Raw genomic sequence first — 20,487 nt, forward strand, 5'->3', positions numbered from 1 at the left:
TGCTATTTATTAATCACCCTATGTGTGTACACAGGGAGACAGGCACGTTCTTTAAACCTGGATGAATCTTGTCTGGGGCTTTTCTGCAGCTTGGTGGAGCCGATATCTATTTATATTATACTTATCAAACACTCAGAGTTTATGTTAAATGATTTCCTGGAATAAAAGCAAGAGCCCAATCATTTTTCTACGTCCTGTTTTTGTATTGAACCCAAAGATAATGGAGGGTCATTTGTTGTATTTTTTTTTCTGGTCGACAGCCAGATACTTTCTCTGCTGTTCTTTGTACCCAGTGGAAGGTCTCAAGACATGTTTGTAGAATTGAATTGAATCAAGAGGCACCTCTATCCTTTAAAATAATGCCCTTTTATTTAGTTGGTTGGTTGGGAGGAGTAATTTTTATAATATAAAAATGTACTAACATATCATCTGACTCTTAAGATTTAAAAATGTGATAGGTATTCGAAGTGACTATTTTTGATAGAAATGCTAGCAGGCAATCTTGGACTGGAGACTTCTGCACTCAGGTTGGAATGAACTTTCCTGTTGCCTTGCCTTCGCAGGTGCCGGAAGCTGCCCCGGGCCTCAAAGGACTGGCAGGCCTTTTTGGATCTGAAGAAGACCATTGATGATTTCAGCGAGTGCTGCCCGCTGCTGGAGCACATGGCCAACAAGGCCATGATGGAGAGGCACTGGGAAAGGATTGCTGCTCTCACTGGGCACAGCCTGGATGTGGGGAATGAAGCTTTTAAGTTAAGAAACATCATGGAGGCACCACTTCTGAAATACAAAGAGGAAATAGAGGTACAGCTGATAGACAGTGCGCTGTGTTGGGAGGCTGGGAGGACTTGTGGAATTTATTTGATTGTATTCTTACCTTGTGGAATGTTGTATCAGTACACCATGCCAGGACAACTAAAACTATTTTTTTTCTTGGCATCCAGCTATTAATTCCATCAGCAAATACTTATGTGACAGGTTCTGTGCTAAGTGCCAGGGACACGAGGATGCATCCCTGCATTCATAGTTCATTAATTAATGAGTTTAATAAATATTTATACAAATAAGGATAGAGTTAAAAGCTGTGGCAAATACCATTGAAGGAAAAGTATGGTAGTCTATGGAGTCCCTACAATAAATGGGCTTGGCCTGTCTGGGAGGTGGGACTAGGTGACAAAGACAGAATAGGGGAGCGCACATGCCCAGGACTGGCTGGGTAAGGAGAACGTGCTTGTGTGGTGGCGATGAGGGGCTTGGAAAGTGCAAAGGGGATGGGGAAGTACAAGAAAGGGACAATGTCAGGCAGAGACAGCAGCATGCGTGGAGGGTCTGAGGTGTTTGTGGGGGACCATAAGAAGGCCAGAGTGGCTGGGGTCTGGGGTGGAGGAGAGAGGAGCAAGCTGAGACAGGGGCGATGCGGTGGGGCTAGAATGCATTATTGATTTCAGGCTTTGGAAGAATGAGGAGTCATCTGGAATGTGTATTTTGAGCAGGAGATACCATGGTTAGATTTTCATTTTATGAAGTTCACTCTGGGAGCTGTGTGGAGAGAGGACTGGAGGAGAGCAAGGGAGATGTTGGAAAACCAGTTGGGAAGTTTTAAGAATATCCGAGGCAGGAGGTGATGGTGTGTTGGACGAGTAGGCAGTTAGAGAAACCGGAGAGGGGAGGAAGGATTGAAGAAATCTTTATGTTGTAAAACTGGAACAGAATTTGGTGCTGGAGGGAACATGGTAGGAGAAACAAGGGGGAGGGGCTTAGGATGAACCCTAGATTTGCTGAGAGATCTAGATGGATGATGGGGCTTATCACTGAGACTGGGGCTGTTAGAAGGGAATCAGGTTGAGTGACAAGGTACAGAGACTGTGAACTTGATTTTGGGCATGTTTGATACCACACAAATTGTATTTGGAATTCCTTCATATGTTTAGGTAAAGAAATCCAGTAGGCAAACTGGATGTGGGTCTTGCCTGGAGATATAAAAGGGGCATAGTTGAGCTCAGCTAGAGGGAGTAGAGCATGAGATGAGAAGAGAACAAGAGCAGGGCTTGACTAATGGTCCAGGAGAAGATAAGGCTGCAGAAGAGACTAGGAAAGTGATCAGGGCTGGGAAGAAATCAGGTTTTTGCTGATGCCTTCATCTCATACTGCACTGATTTGAGTTAAGTCAGAGACATGTTAAATTTTGAATCTGATTAAAGTTTCAAAACTTAAAAGGTTACTGCTTATTTTTGTATCCCCATTTAAAATTGTTGATATAATTGACATACAACTTTGTGTAAGTTTAAGGTGCACAATATATTGATTTGATACATTTATATTGCAGTTATGTTACAGCATCGGAACGCCTCTTTCATCACATAATTATCATTTCTTCTAGTGGTGAGGACAGTTTGGATCTATTCTGTTTGCAAGTTTAATGTTTAACACAGTTTCCTTGTCTATAATCATTATGCTGTACATTATACCTCCAGAACTTATTCACTTACTAGTTGCAAGTCTGTACCCTTAAATATCTCCCATTCCCCCACCTCCGAGTTCCTGGTAACTACCAATTCACCATTTTTTTAAACTCAGTTTTTTAAATTCCACATGTAAAGGGTATGGTATTGTATTTGTCTTTCTCTGTGTCTTATCTTACTTAATCTAATGTCCTCAAGGCCCATCCTCGTTGTTGCAAATGGCAGGATTTCCTTTTTTTCTCATAGTTAACTAATATGACATTGTTGCATCTTTTTTGTTAACTTTCTTTTCTGAATAATTTGTTGGGCAATTTTTAAAAATTATGGCTCTGTTATTTAGTATTATCTCTATCTCCATCTCTATTCCTAAATCTATAAGTACATACACAAATACCATGTATTATATTACAGTTTAATTCTGGGAATATGAGTATTTATAGATACATACGAAGCAGAGTGAAGATAGAACCTCGGTTGAACTTAGACTATCGGAGAAGGATGTGTGACTTTCATGTGATAAAATGAGAGCTTGCCATTTTAATAGGACATCTGTATTGGTGCTGTGAAAGAGAGAGACATCGAGCAAAAGCTGAAACAAGTGATTAATGAGTGGAACAACAAAACATTCACATTTGGCAGCTTTAAAGCCCGCGGAGAACTCCTCCTGCGTGGAGACAGCACCTCGGAAATCATCGCCAACATGGAGGACAGCTTGATGCTCCTGGGCTCCCTGCTGAGCAGCAGGTAGGAAAAGCTCCACCTTTATTCTGAGATTTGAGAACCATGAGACCAAACATTTCAAGGGAAATTTATGTTTAAAAAATGTAACAGTACCCCTCAGACAATGCAATCAATATTAACAATACTAATTTTTATTTTAGTCTTTGGCACAGCATGTGTAATGCTGGTTTTGTTTTTTTCATTATTTTCTATTTTTGGAATGTGTCTGAAACTGTCCAATGGACAAAATAATGCAACCATGCAATTAGCTGATTGGATCTTGTGGAACATTTCAACTTTGCTTCTGACAAGCTCACAACACCTCAGCAGGCTTTAGCGTCCAGAGAGAACATCGTACTGAATTTCAAAATAATCGTTCTACCTGGGAAGGCTTTTTGCCAATAAGTTTGTGGACCAGAAGTGTACATACTTTAATAATCAGGTAGAAAGTGAATTTAGTTCATAAAGAAAAGTAGAACAGTACAGCCTGATACCAGCCTGGCACTCTGACAGTAGCAGCAAAGCTTTGGCCATAGACTCATGGGCTTGCGTTTCCTTGGTTTGTTGCTTCCCTTTGCCTTCTCTGAAGTAATTTTGTTCACTTGGATCTTCAATATACGGTAATCATATAGACTGTGGATATCAATGAGATACAAATTTATTATTATTCTATCTTTAAAATTTCACTCTTTTCTCAGTGTACATGTCTATCAATAATGTTAATGTAGGAAGTAATAACTACTTAAAAATTCTTATTTTTTCCATTTACTGGGTACATCTAAGTGTTTGAAATGAATATTCTAGAATATAAAATTAGGTTTTAGAGATTTTGACCATTGGTAACATTGAGTCTGAACTACTTAGGATTTGGTGAGATTTAACAAATTTGGTTATTATTCATACCCAATAGAATGAGGGACAGATGGAAGCTGACACCCCCTAAGGATGTGGAAAAGGCACATGCATAAATTAAGTGAAAATTATTTGTGTTAGGGGTGGGGAAACTTTGTTTACTGATGGCATCGAATCCATAGAGTTGTGTGAGGAATATGTATTCAACATAAATTGATTGAACAACTACTATGTGCCAAGTTCTCTTCATGGCTCTATGAAGAAGAATTAATGAAACAAAGATCTCTGTTGCCACAGAACTACACAGAAGCTTAGTAGCCAGAAAATTACTCTGTTGGCTGTAGCAACAGTGGCCAGAATTAGACTAGTGTGGCAGCTGGGTGGAGTAAAATCTCATGCCTGCTGTGCGCCTTAGGGAACATGTCATCCACCTCTCTGTGCTGTGGATCAAAAGGGAAAAAGTCTGACAATGTCCAATAAATTGTGGTGATGTAATCACCTCGTAGCATCATTTTACAAGCCAGTGATATAATTAAAATTGTACAGAAGTAGGTAAAAATTAGGATATTTACAAGCCATTTTAACTTGGAAAAAACTAACAATAAAATTAAAGCATCAAAAAACCCTAAATGCTGAACATATTTCCTATTTTAGGTACAATATGCCATTCAAAGCCCAGATTCAGAAATGGGTGCAGTTACTTTCCAACTCAACGGACATCATTGAAAACTGGATGATGGTGCAAAACTTGTGGATTTACTTAGAAGCTGTCTTTGTGGGAGGAGATATTGCCAAGCAGCTTCCTAAGGTTTTAGTATTTTTTAAATGATTTCATTTTGTGTTTAACTTAGAGAACTAATAACTAATAATTCTTTTAAAAATGTAATTCAATTTCTGTTGAGCCACTCCCTCCCCAGTTTTTTTGTAGTTGCTGTTGAACTATTTTTCAAAGAAAGAGTAATTATAGAAAAGAAAGGGCGTGAAAATCAAAGTAAGAATGCTACGAAGCTGTGAGGTTTTATAGGAAATAGAGGGTTAAGAAACAAAGAATGAATTCCTGCATAATTGATACACTTCTTCAGATAATTCAAAGGTAGAGTTTGGAACAGTGTAGAATTATGGAGTAGTTATCTTAACAATGGTAGGATAATTTGTTCTTCTACTACTGACAGTTTAAAATAACTCACACTATACAATATACCCAATTATATCTGAACTGCAAAATTGAGGGGTGAAAATCTGCAGGAAGAAAGCTCCCAAACAAAAAGGCCCTCTTCTCAAGTGTTGAGTATGTTTTTCTCATCAAATTATAATAATCTCACTAGGAAGAGATAGAATGTATTTTGAGATATCAAAAAAATTTTTAAATCTAATCTCAAAGATTCTTATTCAATTACCTTAAGTCGTTTCAAAATTATAACATTTTAACAATGCATTTGAGTTTAGAGGCATGATTATGTTGAGTGTTCTCTTAGGTGTCTAGCTTTCTCTTTGGTTCCTTTTCAGTTTAATTATAGAGGACAGATCTGATAGCTGATTTATTTTTTGGCTGTCAGTGAATGTATCCACACATGAAAACTTTAAGTATTTATTTGTTTACTTTTGCATTCATATTTGGCTGTATTTTCTCCTGATGGGTAAAGAAGGATCTTAAAGTGGACTTAATAAGGGGAACACACACATACAATATTGAAAGAGGGAGGTGGGGTTTCTTGTTCTCACGTTGGGTAGCACATGCTCATTGAAAAAATAAAGTTTTTTTAATGATGAAAATGAATTATTCCTACTCTCTAAAAATAATCTGTACATTTTGAATTTTTCCTGAAAATTATTAAAAATTTTTTGCAATATTAGCATTATACTAAAATTAATTTTGCATCTTAGTTTTAAATGATTATTTTATTTTCTAAGTACACAAGCAATTCAATGCAGGAAATTTGAAAAATGTAACATTACTTCATTTAGAGATAACTGGCGAAGATAGCTTGGGAGTGTCCTTTCCTTCCGAATCATCTTGTGTTGTGTTATTGCTTTTGTATCTGTTTCCTGTTTTTAGTTAACATAATTGGGTATGAGGGGTGAGTTAAAAACTCTTATTTAAGAAAGGGGGCAGCAGGTGCAACAGGCCCGAGGGGAATTGAACGGGAACCTGTGTGACATTTCAGGCATGTGAAGCAGAGGTATCAAGACTGGCAGAAATCTGGCCTTAGCGGGAGGTATGTGAGATGCTCTGACCTTGAGATCACAGATGTGTCCAAGTGTCCTTTGTCACCTTGTTCTCATAGGAAGCCAAGCGCTTTTCCAATATTGATAAGTCTTGGGTGAAGATCATGAATCGGGCTCATGAAATGCCAAATGTGGTCCAGTGCTGTGTTGGAGATGAAACCATGGGGCAGCTATTACCACACTTGCTGGACCAGTTGGAAATATGCCAGAAATCCCTCACTGGGTGAGTTCATTGCTCTAGGAAGGCTCTCTTAGCATCCTAGAGATGGAAGGGACCAGAGCGATTAGACAGAATTAGCCAAGTCTGTTTTCTTTTGCTGAGAACGAATCCCTGTCTAATGTTGATAGTTTGGAGCCTTATAGCCTCTCCAAGCCTTCACTAAATTTGTCCTGATGTTGGAATTATAGGATTTAAGACATCTTTCATTACTGGGAACAGATCTTGCAAACATTCTTATACTGTCCTTGTTTTTTAAAAATAATGCACCTATTTTTCTGACACCCTTCTGGTATAAATATCTGAAGAACCAACATATTTCATTACACTGAACCAAGGACATTTTGAACAGTTTGTAGTGTATGCAAATAGTCAAGATTACACCGAAACAAGATCAGTACGCACAACACTCATATATATGGAGGCTGAGTGAATTCCAACAGTAATAAATAGTTTTCTCTCTTCCTTTGGTGAGTCAAGATAAAATTATGGAAATATAAATACATTAAATAATATCATTGTGAAAACATTTATTTACACACGCTTTTATTTATTTTTTTTACTTTTTATTGAGTTATAATTGGTGTATAACATTATATTAATTTCAGGTATACAACCTAATGACTAGATATCTTTATATATTGCAAAATGATCACCACAATAGGTCTAGTTAACATCCATCACCATCCATAATTACAGTTTTTTTCTTGTGATGAGAACTTTTAAAATCTACTTTTAGCAGCTTTCAAATATGTAATACATACCATTACGTATAGTGACCGTGCTGTACATTTCATTTTCAGGACTTCTTTTATAACTGAAATACACATGCTTTTAAACATCACCTCTTCTAAACTGTTAATCTCCCCAGAATAGTCAGTGTATATGGAGAAACTTTGGGTGAAGTATTGATTACTCTATTGGTCAGGGTTCTCTAGAGAACAGAACCAAGAAGATATACACACACTCCCTCACATTTTCTTTTTTCTATTTCTTTCTTTTTATTATGGGCATATTCTACTGTGTCACTTGATAATATACTATTATTTCATAACTCTTCAGAGAAAAAGTCTCCTCTAAAATTACTCACAGTTTTTATGGAGCTCCCCTTGGCCTTTGCATCTGTTACCAAGAAGAGGTTATGAGCCAAAGTATGTAAGCCCGGTATAATCACCTGAGTCCTAATGTTTACACAAAAGCGAGACCCTCCCACCGATGCTGATGAGGGTCTGTGCAGATGGAAGGGTTTTCACAGATCAGGAATAAGTTGTCTCCTCTTCTTCAATACAACACAGAGGTCTCGTTGTCACATTCCACGTGCCTCCTTCCATCTTGGTCTGAACGGATAGAAAACATGACCTGGTTCCTGAGCAGAATCAGACTAGGAAAGTAACAGCAATTGACAAGGAAGTTATTAATGATAAAAGTTATATAAATAAAAGGGTTAGGGCATTAAAAATGACAAAATGAGCATATTTAAAGTAAGGAATATGAAAAGCTAGTGCAAACAGTAAAACACTGAGAGCATTAGAGTAAGACTTTAAGAAAATGAGGGGATATACAAGAAGAGACTCATTGGACAGCCTCTACTTTTATCTTTCCCCCTCTTTGAGGCCAGATTTTGTGCTTTTTCACGTGCTCACAGTGAATAAATCCAAATTGCCCAGAGAGTACTAGCTTGTAATGTATATTTTTCTAAATATTCTGTTGAGAGTTAAAGAGGAAGATTGCAACACACACAGCAAGGCTCACCCACTGTCGTCACTGGAGACCTGCCCGTTTCCTTCTCAAGCTCCTCACTAACACCAGCCTCTCCTTATATTTCCTTCCCTTCCTTGCCTCTTTCAGAGTCTGAAAAAAATCCCTCTCTTTTGTGTTGAGGAATTTAGCTCTGGTCCTCACCCTGACACCCTACTGGACAGAAGTCCAACAGTTAATTGAATATGGACTATTGAGAGTTCCTGATTTATGCCCCCTGAGGTTGCCACCTGGCTCCCACTTCTGACCCAAGTAACCTTTTAGTAAAAATGCTAAGAAGAGAATCCTGCTTCTATGAAAAAAAAATAATAATTTCTTCACAATTTTATGCAGGAAACAAATAATACAAATAAAAAATAAGACAAATATATTGAATTCAAGGGAAAGACTAGAAATTAAAAAAAAACAGTTTAAAAAATATGGTAGGATTTCAAAAAGAAACTGCAATGAAAACTTATTAATTATATTAAAATGTGCTAAAAAATGAAGATACAGAAGTATAGGTATGAGAATAACAGAAAGATATCCATAACATAAGGAATCACCATAAAATAAAGCCAATATAGAAACGGAAGTGCAGCTGAAAGCAGGGCAATGACAGAAACATTGACTGGGTGTCAGGAACTCCTGGCAACAGAGGGCAGAGCCAAGGCCTTTTGCTGAGCTCATTTGTAGCTGGATTTTGCTTCTGCTTCAGTGATGGATTCACTGGATTTTTAAAGATGCAGTTCCATGAATGAGATGTACCTTTTGTCTGACAGCACTGTGATTCCAAATAAAATAAAACACATCCTGTGTGCATTTTTCCTGTTTTCTACAGAAAAGCACAGGACTTTTTAAGATTAAGTCAAATGCATACATTACACTTGTGAAAAATGAAGACATTCTTCCAGCAATCCTGGCAAAATAAATTGTTTCCGTATCAGAATATGGAATACTGCTTGGCAAAATCAGTAACAAAGCAAAACAAAAACATTGAACAGTATCTGAGAAAGTCAGATTGTCTCAAAATTTTCCCCTCTTTGCCCATTCAGCTTAACTTACCTTTAGAGTCCTACGTTATGTGTTTACAACATTTATCTTTTCCCTTCCCATGTAGATACTTGGAGAAAAAACGCCTTTGCTTTCCTCGGTTCTTCTTTGTCTCGGATCCGGCCCTTCTGGAGATTCTGGGGCAGGCCTCGGACCCGCACACAATACAAGCGCATTTGCTGAGTGTGTTTGACAATATTAAAACTGTCAAGTTCCACGAAAAGGTTCGCCTACTTCTAATTACTGGCCAGCAGTGACTGTAGGATCTCTGCTGTCTTTATTAAATAGTTCTACAATATTGTATTTACAAAGCATTACTTCCCTGGCCATTAAGTCTCAGCCAGTGACTAAAAACAAACTATTGGGCCCAATTTGCCTTCAGAACTATGTGATTTAAAAAAAAAAAAAATCCAGAGTGTACATTTGAATAACAGATACTTTTAACCATGATGAAGAATGCAGTGTATGTAGCTTTCATGATTTTATATGCCAAGTTAGCTGTTTAGAAATGCAATAAAACAAAGAAATCAAATTACTCATAAAATAGTGTCTTGACTAAACAGAATTGCCACTGTGAGTTGACTGTTTTAATCAGGCTTTTGAAGTTTTTGGCATGATGGTCTTCCCTGTATTTCATCATGCTTGATTTAAACCTTTTTTTTTTCCCCAACAAGTTTCTAGAATCATGGAGTTATATGGGCCCCAAGAGAGATCATTCAGTGTGAGAGGGACCGCATTTGTACAGGTGCTGGGGACATTGTCTAATCCAGGGTTGTCCAACCTTTTAGCATCTCTGGGCCACACTGGAAGAAGAAGAGTTGTCTTGGGCTAGACATTAAATGCACGAACCCTAATGAAAACAAAACAATCTCATAACGTTTTAAGTATATTTACAATTTTGTGTTGGGCTGCATACATAGCCATCCTGGGCTGCATGTGGCCCACAGGCTGTGGGTTGGACACTGTTGGACTCTAATCCATCCTTTTACCCCAAATTTCCCAGGGAAGTGACACTACCAGTTAGATAATGTGTTGAGTTCCCCTCTAATGCTTCACACAAACCTTTAGTACCATTCATTTATCATCCTAGCATGAGGTCTGCACTTGCTGAGCTACTACCATGTGCCAGATGTCATGGCTGATGATAGGGGTTTACAAACCTCTGGGAATTCATGATCTGGTGGAGACTATAGTGTACAATTAGTGCAGTGGGAGAGAAGCCATTGTAAGCAGTTAAAAGCCAGTCCTTTAAATTCAAAACCCTTGCTATATGCCAGGCATGATGCTAAACATGGAGTCCCAAGGGAAAATATATCGTAAATGGTACTGAAGTCATTTTATGCAGTTCAACATTCAAGAGAAATTTGATAAACTGTTGGTAATTTTTGATTTGCTGTGCTAGTATTATGTACAAAGATCATGGAAATGCTTGGTAGGGAGCCCTAACATGGGTGTAAGGGGTGTTAAGAGAAGGCTTCCTGCAGGAGAATGTGGTGTTTGAACTGATTTTTTGAAACATAACCAGGGAAGTGGAGAAGGGATGCATGGCCTGGTCATAGGAATGGCAAGTGGAGGTGTGGGCAGGAGTGTGTGTATTTGAGGGAGCGTATCAGTTTCCCAAGGTTTTCCTTGATTGAAACAACAGTAGTTTATTCTCTCACAGTACTGGAGGCTAGAATTCCAAACTAAGGTGTTGGCAGGGTTGGTTCCTACTGCAGGCTCTGAGGGAGAACCTGCTTCAGACCGCTCTCCTAGTTTATGGTGGTTGCCAGAGACTCTTGGTGTCCCTTGGCTTGTAGTCACATCACTTCAATCTCTGCCTTTGGCCTCACATGATGTTCTCCCTTTGCATCTGTGTTTCTAAGGACACCATTTGTTGTATTAGGTAGGGTCCATCATTATCCAGGAACTCATCTTAACTTGATTATATCTGCAAAGGCTCTATTTCCAAATAAAGTCCCAGTCACAGGTCCTTGGGCTTAGGACTTCAACATACAGTTTTTTTGGGGTGGGGGTGGGGAGCACATTTAACACACAACAGGAAATGATGAGCAAAGGGAGAAGGAAGCATGGACCAGATTCCCAAAAGCCAAGTGCATCACACTACGGAATTCTACTTCATCATGTGACAGAAGGCATGGGAGGTTTTTATGCAAGGCAGTGACCTGATTTGTGTTTCAGAAAGATTCTCTGGCTCAGTGTAGGTGGTAGAATAGAAAGGAGCACGGAGACCAGTGTTGGAAGTGACTGCAAAGTCAGGATGGAAAAAGCTGAGCTGTTACAACAAAGCCTTGACTAAGGGGATGGGTGGAGAAGAAAGGAAGACATGGAAATGGTTTAAAAATCAACGTTTGTGTAGGCCTACAGGATGTATAGGTTGAAAGAGGGGATTGAATTATCCAGGAAGTGCTTTTTGATGTTCATATCCTTTTGTTATAGCACTAGAACTTCATGGTGCTTGATGAATCTTCTCACTCTCTGTTGTACATTGAAGATAAATTTCCTCATTTTTAGCCTCTGTTCATAGCAATTACTTCTTAAAGAACCATTGATTTTTTTTTTGTTTGTTTCTGCCATAATGTATCTACAACCAGTGACAGGTCCTGGGTCTGTGGGTCCTAAATCTTATAAAATTATAAATACCAATTTATATTCAGAACCTTGGAATGGGTCCATGTAAGTGAGAGACCCTGAAATTTAAGACCCATTGACTTCATTAATACGGTTCTAAATCTGAGATTGAGGGAACAATATTCCACTTAGAAAAGAATAAAAACAATACACATTCACAATTACTTTATAGCTTGTGTTATTTTTTAAATTGGCACAGACAAGCAGGGAAGCGGGTAGGGAAGCAGGAAAGGCATGCTTTTTAATGAGTAATTTTAAGCAAGATACATATAGTCTCAAAGACATGTCCTCCAAGATTGCATGACCTGTGAATGGAAGAGCACCATTTGAACCTGCATTTTAGAACCCCAAATACCATGCTGTACTCATTATACCATACTACATGGAAACTGAAGTGAAATAACCAGAATAGGAGATGGGTTTGAATTAGGAAACATTGTGAACAGTCGAGCTCCTGTAAGGAACACACTGTTTAGTGCAGAATTGGAGTTACCATGAAAGGTGTTTGCATTGATTGTATTGGCCAGGCCATTGCTAATGTCAACTTGATGAGCTTGTGTGGATGACAGGCTCTTAGAGAGTTTCATTTCGTTTGGGGCAGCTAGAGATTTTGGATCATCCCATTTGTGTTGAATATTTCTTTTAGAAAATATGTTTTTCCCTCTGAAGTATAGACTACTTAGAATTGATTTAGTATTCCCTTTTAGCTTTCATGGATAACTTCTTTTTTACTGTTTTGAAATTGATTTTATATCATATTTTGACTTTTATGTTATAATGTGTGGCTTAGCTTCTGTCGGAAGGATAACATTGACATGAGGGCAATGGAGGAATTTATTCTTTATATGAATATAGCTATTTTTTGGTCTTCTAACATAGGTCTATGATCGCATTCTGTCAGTTTCTTCTCGAGAGGGTGAGACGATTGAATTGGACAAACCTGTGATGGCAGAGGGCAATGTGGAAGTTTGGCTTAATTCTCTCTTGGCGGAATCTCAGTCCTCATTACATCATGTGATTCGCCAGGCAGCGGAAAATATTCAAGAAACAGGTTTCCAACTGATTGAATTTTTTTCTTCCTTCCCTGCTCAGGTCAGTGTATTGAAATTGCAAAGTATTTTTTACAGAATAGTCATTTTAGAGCTCATACGTTTTCTGTTGTAAACTATACAACTGGCTTCTATTTAACTCTGGACCAATATTAAGATTTGTATAAGGATTTTCTAAATATAAATAAGCTTAAAGATTTCAACTCCAGATTATTTGGTTATATATACACAAATATACATACATACATAAATATGTTGTAGAGATATCTGATATAGTTTGTTTAATTTCAAAGTTTTTTTCTTACTGAATCTCTCTAGGACAAGTCATAAAAATGTATTGAGTGTATGCTTTGCCAGAAAAATGAGAACTATGTTTCAGCATTAAACTGCAGAAAACAGTATTTTCTTAGTCATTGTGATCGATGAAGATTTTGCAAGGATCTACTGCATGTAAACCCTGTGTTAGTTTGGGAAAAGCAGGTTTAAGACATATGCTTTCCCTGTCAGCAGCTTAAAATCTAGCTAGGGAGAAATATGACTTAAATAGTAAATGACTTAAAACTGTAAGAAAAAAATTGTAGATACATCATGAGGCCATAAATATTTAATTGTTAGGTAAACAATATGAATAATGTTTTCCTAAGTTCTGATACAACATATCAAGTTGATGTAATCGAGGATGACCTATTTGCATAATAACCGCAGACATTCACTACATTATAATTTCTATTTAAATACATTCATATTCCATGTACACTCATGAAGCCTTTTTATTTACCTAAGGTTGGATTATTAGGAATTCAAATGATATGGACACGGGATTCAGAAGAAGCCCTTAGAAATGTCAAGTTCGATAAAAAAATCATGCAGAAAACCAATCAGTCCTTCTTGGAGCTGCTGAATACATTGATTGACATTACAACCAAAGATCTGAGTTCCGTGGAACGAGTTAAATATGAGACTTTGATCACTATTCACGTGCACCAAAGGGATATCTTTGATGACCTGGTAAATGCTTTATAAGTGCTGTGGCATATACCAAAAAGCACATACTAGTTCCTGCCTGTGATTATCCACTGGAAATAGTTTGAATGAATTCAATGAAAAGGTTAAATTCAGGCAAAGAATCATTTTTATGATGAGAGCTTGTTTTTCAGGTTTTCTTTTGTCTTTCAATGAAATTCCAGTCATATTCCAATAATCCCTGCTAAGATGTTATTGAAGCCATTAAGCTTTATTTTAAAATTCATTATGTGATTATTTTAAATACCAAAATGTAATGTAGCATCCTGAAAAGCATTCATTTGTCTGTGCACCTTTCAGATATTAGTTGAAGATTACCAGTTTCTTGCTACAGAATTAATAAGCAATATTGCTGGTAGAGTCACTTAATTCTTCCTTTAAGGCTTTCGATAAATCACATCTTCAACAAGTTTTGCTACATTTTATGTCATTGACCACAAATAGTCTTTTGTAATATATTTTGTGACATTCAGGTTGTCATGCAGATTTTTGCCTTTAAAAGAGAATAGGGAGAAAAAGAGTTTAGTAGCTGTAGAAAATAGGAAATGTGAAAAGAAAAGAAATTTGTCCTCTAATATAAAATAGGACATTAGATGAGAGGCAAGAAGCTCTTACTTTCGTAATAATTTTCTGGATCGTGTCTCAGCCCATTATGTAAAGAAGATTATGAAAGATTGGTACTGATATAATGGAAATAAAGGCAGCACATTCAAGCTCTTGTGTGCTAATCTTCTCTCTTAATATTTAAGCACCCTTTTTGCCTCTCTGAGAAATAAAAGGCTCAGGGTAATTTTAATTTTTATTTATCCTCACCTGAGGACATTTTTCCTTCTTAGAGACAGAGGAAGGGAAAGAGGAAGGAAGAGAGAGAAACATTGATGTGAGAGAGAAACATTGATTAGTTGCCTCCCATATGCACCTGGACTGGGGATTGCATGCATCCAGACTGAGGATTGAACCTGCAACCTAGATATGTGCCCCAACCAGTATTGAACCCACAACCTTTTGGCCAGGGGAAGATGCTCTAACCAACTGAGCCACACTGGCCAGGGCCATGGTGATTTCAGATTTCTTATTTGTCAAAGAAAAAGATTAAAGTGGCTTAAAATTTTGGTTAAAAAATTCAGACAAAAGTATTGCTGAGCAATAACCTGCCATTAGGTTTAGAAGTTTTGGACTTCTCAAATCCCAGGAAAAAGAATTAGTGGATTTAGATAAAACCAAGAATGGACTTTGTCATAATCACCAGAGATGCCCTTTTTCTCATGAGATTATTTAATTCTGTCTTTGAATGTCAAAAGGTGTTTTTCATACTCATTTCATGGCTAGAACTGTGGTAAGGGTGAAATATAAGAAATTAATATCTTATGAAAATATTCCATGCTGTTTAAATTGGGGAGCTTAATGAGAGGTTTCTCTTGAATTTTCCCATTCCCATGACTTCTAAAGTATCTTTTTTTCTTGATCAATAGAGGAATAGGTTGGACCACGATGTAGTTGACATCTCTGAACTTGTTGGGTAGTCTTTGAGTCCTGTTTACTTCACATTATGATATACATGAATGCTAATGTGCAAATTTAATAAATAGTCCTCATTCCAGTTTTGACCTATACGTCTTGCATTTCAGTGTCACATGCATATCAAGAGCCCTACAGACTTTGAATGGTTGAAACAGTGCAGGTTTTATTTTAATGAAGATGCTGACAAGATGATGATCCACATCACAGACGTGGCTTTCATATACCAGAACGAGTTTTTAGGCTGCACGGACAGGCTTGTCATAACTCCACTCACAGACAGGTAAGGGAAGGGTTCTGTGATTCCACACCCTCTTTCCCCCGCACCCCAACATCTTTGTTCTCAGGAGTGAGTTAGGGGATTTCTGCCTAATGTTTCTTTAGGGGTATAAGCTCTTTTATTCCAAAGTCTTTGAAATTCAATATTCTTAACTTTACATCTGTATGTGTGTCTTCACTTAGGGTTTAGGTGTGTGTTTGAAACAGGCTTTACTTCCTTTGCCTTCAGTCTTTTAGAGGCAAAGTTTAAATGACCACTGTGGACATCAAAATGGGCAAGAAAGGGAATTAAGTGCCATGTGTCAATAGGTGCAGATCACATGGGTCTTGAGGGCTGCTTTGGGCACTGTGAAACCTGTTGCTGTACCATGGCAATTAAGATGGTTTTTTAGCACGATAAGAATTGAATGCCAGTGTAGGTGCAAGGAGATGGGGGAGACATTGGCCTGCACACCTGGAGTTCTTAGTTCTGCCTCTGCCTGATATTTGCCAGCTGTGTTAGTCAGAGCTGCCATGGAGGTTCCCTGGTCTTAGTTTCCTCACCTATAAGATGAACTAAGCTATCTCCAAGGGTCCTTCCATGGCTAACACTCTGTAATTCACTTAGTCTAATTTGAACGTGGTGGCATGAGCCACTTGCATATCCTCTGTCCAGGGATGCGCTGAATACTTATTTTGGACACAATGGCTGTGCCCAATTAAATAAGTATTTGGCCTAAGTAGAAGCTGAAGCAGAATATCAGCCATTTCACAGAATGAACCTCTCGGCTATTATATTGCAAATATTATCAGAAAAAATGTAAAAGTTTGACATAGTCGCACTGTCATCTGCTAGATTCCTTTTTCTGTTTGTTCATGATAGTAAATGAAATGCTCACTTTCAACTGAGACTGGAAGATTAGCAAGAGATTTTATTGTGCATCATTTTCCTTTAGAATTTTCTCATATTCATAGCTCTTTATATTCCCTCTTATGCCTGGATTGAAGATCATTTATGCTGGATGCTGTTGGACATCTTTTTGGAGTTTGTTCTCTTCGTTTTGAAGTGGAGAGGCAGATGATCCCAAAATATTAAGAATTCCTCAGGACACCTGAGACTTATGTACTTATTTCACATTTCTTCCCTCTTCAAACCTCTAGCACTTGCCTCCCTTTCTCCTTCTCTGCTGAAGGCCTCAGTTCCTATTTTATCTGAGAAGACAGATGCTGTTGCAGGAGAGAACATGCCCTTGTTTCCCCCATTACCTCTGCCGACCAAGGCACCTGTCTTTATGCCATTGGCTTTCTCTCCTGGTTCCTGGATACAGTTTGTGCTGCCACCCAAAGCCAACACTTCAAACTGGGAGCACCCAAAGCCAATATTTCCTCTCTGGGAGCATCACCCCAGTGTTCACTTCCCCCTTGACCATTTTTTTCAACCTATCGACGCGCTGTCTTTGCTTCCAGAGAGAAAATTCTACTTTGAACCCTCCAGTTTCCTTGGGTTTTCTGTGCTCCCATCAAACTCCTGATGCATGTGCCATCGTTGCCTTAGGAAGAGCACCAACATTTTAGAATCAATTCAGATTAAGAATAGGAAGCAAAAGCGCTTCTATTTATGTGATGAAATGCATCTAGAGTGAAATGAATACTTAATCCTAATGTTGCTGATGGATTTGGCTAAATTCTGTGCTACTGAGCTCTGGGTCATGGGGTGGGTTATTGTTCATTTGGTACCAAGGTCACTTCATCTCTAATTCCAGTAGCTGTTGGGATGGGAGGAACCAGATATGGGTGCCTAACTGGTTAGATTGGCACAAGTCATTTATTCAACAAATGTTCATAGAATCCTGGGTTCCATGGTTTGGGCAAGTAACTGGGGGTGCAAGTGTGCACAGACCTGGCTCCCGGTAGCAAAGAGCTCATGGCAGTCTGTGCAGAGACAGAAAACCTCGACAGAACTGCGTAAAGGCCACTATATCACATAAAATTTCAAATCCCATTCATGAATAATGACAGTTTTAAAAGCAGCAAAGACTCTGGAAAGCAAAGCAGAGAAGGGATGGAGCAAGGTTCACATACACGTAGGACATTCTTGGGAGAATATGTACATGCATACATACTCTTGGACAGATTTGTGCATGTCTCTGGAGGGTGCATCCTGCAGATTCATCCCTTAGTATATGCTCCCTGAAATAGATTTAAGATGTGATTATTTAGCAATGTGTGATTTAAATCTCCTGGGGCCATTGGCGCCCTACTACACCAAATTATAAACTCTCAGATTCAGAAAAGGATTGATATGCTCTAATGGTTCCCCATCTGTTTCCTAGAATACTATTTCTAAGATGTGGTAGATCTCGGTGAAGAAGTTGCAAAATTGGTTTTGGAATTGGCATGTACTATTTTCATACTTGGTGACTCTCAATATATAGTATCACAGAACCAGAGGTGTAGAATCATGGAACAGATTGACAGCTGTAATAGGGGAGGGAGCAGGCATGGACTGATTGAAAGAAGGTGAAGGGATTAGTCAAAGAACATATATGAAGGACCCACAGACATGGACAATGGTATGGGGATTGAGTATGGAAGTGGGAGGCGGGCTGGGTGGAGGGGGATATAGGGGAAAAATTTGGGACAACTATAATAACAAACAAAATATTAAAAAATAAAATCTAAGTATTTTAAAAAAAGATTTTATTAATTTATTTCTAGAAAGGAGAAGAGAGGGTGAAGGAGAGGGAGAGAAACAATGTGTGATTGCATCTCACGCACCCTCTACCAGGGACCCGGCGTACAACCCAGGCATGTGTCCTGCACTGGGAATCGAACCTGCAACCCTTTGTTTCGCAGGCCGGTGCTCAATCCACTGAACCACACCAGCCAGGGCTAAAATCCAAGTATTAATCTTAAAAAAGGATGCTTGACCTTTTTTAAGAATTTTCAAACTTATTTGACCATAGACCATGCTCTACTTTTCCCTTAATATCCTTAAAAATAAGTGCATTTTAGAACGCAGTTTTGGAAAAGTTATGTAGGAACCATGGCCTGGATCTTTCATTTTTCAATCTTGCATGGGATTCATTTCACTGTGATGTTTCAGAAGGGTGTTCTAGATGCCGGTGCTTTGGTTCTAGTGATGTCTCTCTCCCCCAAGGTGTTATATCACATTGGCTCAGGCTCTGGGAATGAGCATGGGAGGAGCACCCGCTGGACCTGCAGGAACTGGCAAAACAGAAACTACCAAAGATATGGGACGATGTCTTGGGAAATATGTTGTGGTTTTCAATTGTTCGGACCAGATGGATTTCCGAGGGCTTGGACGGATTTTTAAAGGTGAAGGTTATTTATTTATTTATTTTTTAATTTGTTGAGAAATTTCAGTTAAGGTGGAATATCTTGTGAAGATTTTTTTTCAACGATTGGCTACATGTTGGGAAACTTTGTTGAAAATCTGAGTCTTAGCAGTGTTGGGTGGATCCAATGTCAGTGCCACTGGCCTTTTGTCATGTTTCTTTATCGCTGCAGGTTGTGTGTTTACAGATGAAGTACACACCGTGAACTGTTTTGGGGCACTCATGCATGACCTATTTGCTCCACTTTATTTTTGAACCAGCTTCTCTCTGGCTTGTGTTGGCAGCTGCGTAATGTCCTTTTCCTTGGCTTTCCAAAATTACATACTAATTGAATTTTTCATTTTATTTCCTTTCGAAGGGCTGGCACAGTCTGGATCCTGGGGTTGTTTTGATGAATTTAACCGTATCGATCTACCAGTTCTCTCAGTTGCAGCTCAGCAAATTTCCATTATTTTGACATGTAAAAAAGAGCATAAAAAATCTTTTATTTTTACTGATGGAGATAAAGTGACCATGAATCCTGAATTTGGACTTTTTCTGACCATGGTAAGGAAGACCTACTGAATTTCTGGCTCTTATCACAGTTTTCATACATTGATCTCCTTGATCATATGTCACCCATTTGCTATGAATGGAAATTGGGATTGTAATTTTCACTCCAGTTTGAAAGCCCATGGGGTTGAACAAAGCTCATATTAGTAACTCACCACTTAATTTCTTCAGTGAAAAGGAGAGGGAGATAGGTAAAAGAATTATCTGGGTGTCATTCCAGCTTTGTGGTGTGTACATAATGGATCTTTTAATGCCATGCTGATGTGTGCTTGTTGCCCCATGATTATATCATTCATCCATGGGTTTTATTTCATGTAGAACCCTGGCTATGCTGGGCGGCAGGAACTCCCTGAAAACTTGAAGATTAACTTCCGCTCTGTGGCCATGATGGTCCCTGACCGCCAGATTATCATAAGGGTGAAGTTGGCTAGCTGTGGCTTCATTGACAACATTGTTTTGGCCAGGAAGTTTTTCACGCTCTACAAGCTTTGCGAGGAGCAGCTTTCTAAGCAGGTGCGACATTCGGAGGTTTCTGTGTACTTGTGCAGGTTTCATTTTTCTACCCAGTAAAATTCTTTCATTTTGAAAAATTATAGACTGAGGTTGTTGACAGATACTTTATTGATATAAAGTAGAAAGTTGTATAATTAAAAACAATTTTATATGTGTAGTTTTATTAAGAAGTACATTTACAGAAATTAATGCTTATGGCACAGAAATGGAGTGTATACTATCTGGACTGATTTAAGAGCCAAAGCATATGGATATTAATATTTTCTCTTTATTCCACCTCTACATTTATCATAATATGTGTTATGTTTCCTAATGGT

The 20,487-nt window shown here is 38.3% G+C and overlaps 1 protein-coding gene across 1 annotated transcript in view; it reads left to right on the forward strand.

The window, feature by feature from the left end:
- Positions 1–20,487, forward strand: part of DNAH5 (dynein axonemal heavy chain 5) — a 248,071-nt gene that overhangs the window by 110,326 nt on the left and 117,258 nt on the right. Inside the window, exons 30-40 of the mRNA XM_054578641.1 lie at positions 564–804; positions 3,007–3,206; positions 4,689–4,842; positions 6,320–6,483; positions 9,335–9,491; positions 12,778–12,990; positions 13,731–13,955; positions 15,599–15,771; positions 18,907–19,085; positions 19,464–19,651; positions 19,976–20,170. Of these exons, the coding sequence (XP_054434616.1) occupies positions 564–804; positions 3,007–3,206; positions 4,689–4,842; positions 6,320–6,483; positions 9,335–9,491; positions 12,778–12,990; positions 13,731–13,955; positions 15,599–15,771; positions 18,907–19,085; positions 19,464–19,651; positions 19,976–20,170 (2,089 nt within the window). The remainder of the gene's footprint in view (positions 1–563; positions 805–3,006; positions 3,207–4,688; positions 4,843–6,319; positions 6,484–9,334; positions 9,492–12,777; positions 12,991–13,730; positions 13,956–15,598; positions 15,772–18,906; positions 19,086–19,463; positions 19,652–19,975; positions 20,171–20,487) is intronic.

Source organism: Pteronotus mesoamericanus, unplaced genomic scaffold, assembly GCF_021234165.1.
Source record: "Pteronotus mesoamericanus isolate MK-2021 breed Mesoamerican mustached bat unplaced genomic scaffold, CSHL_Meso_final contig_50, whole genome shotgun sequence".
NCBI lineage: Eukaryota > Metazoa > Chordata > Mammalia > Chiroptera > Mormoopidae > Pteronotus > Pteronotus mesoamericanus.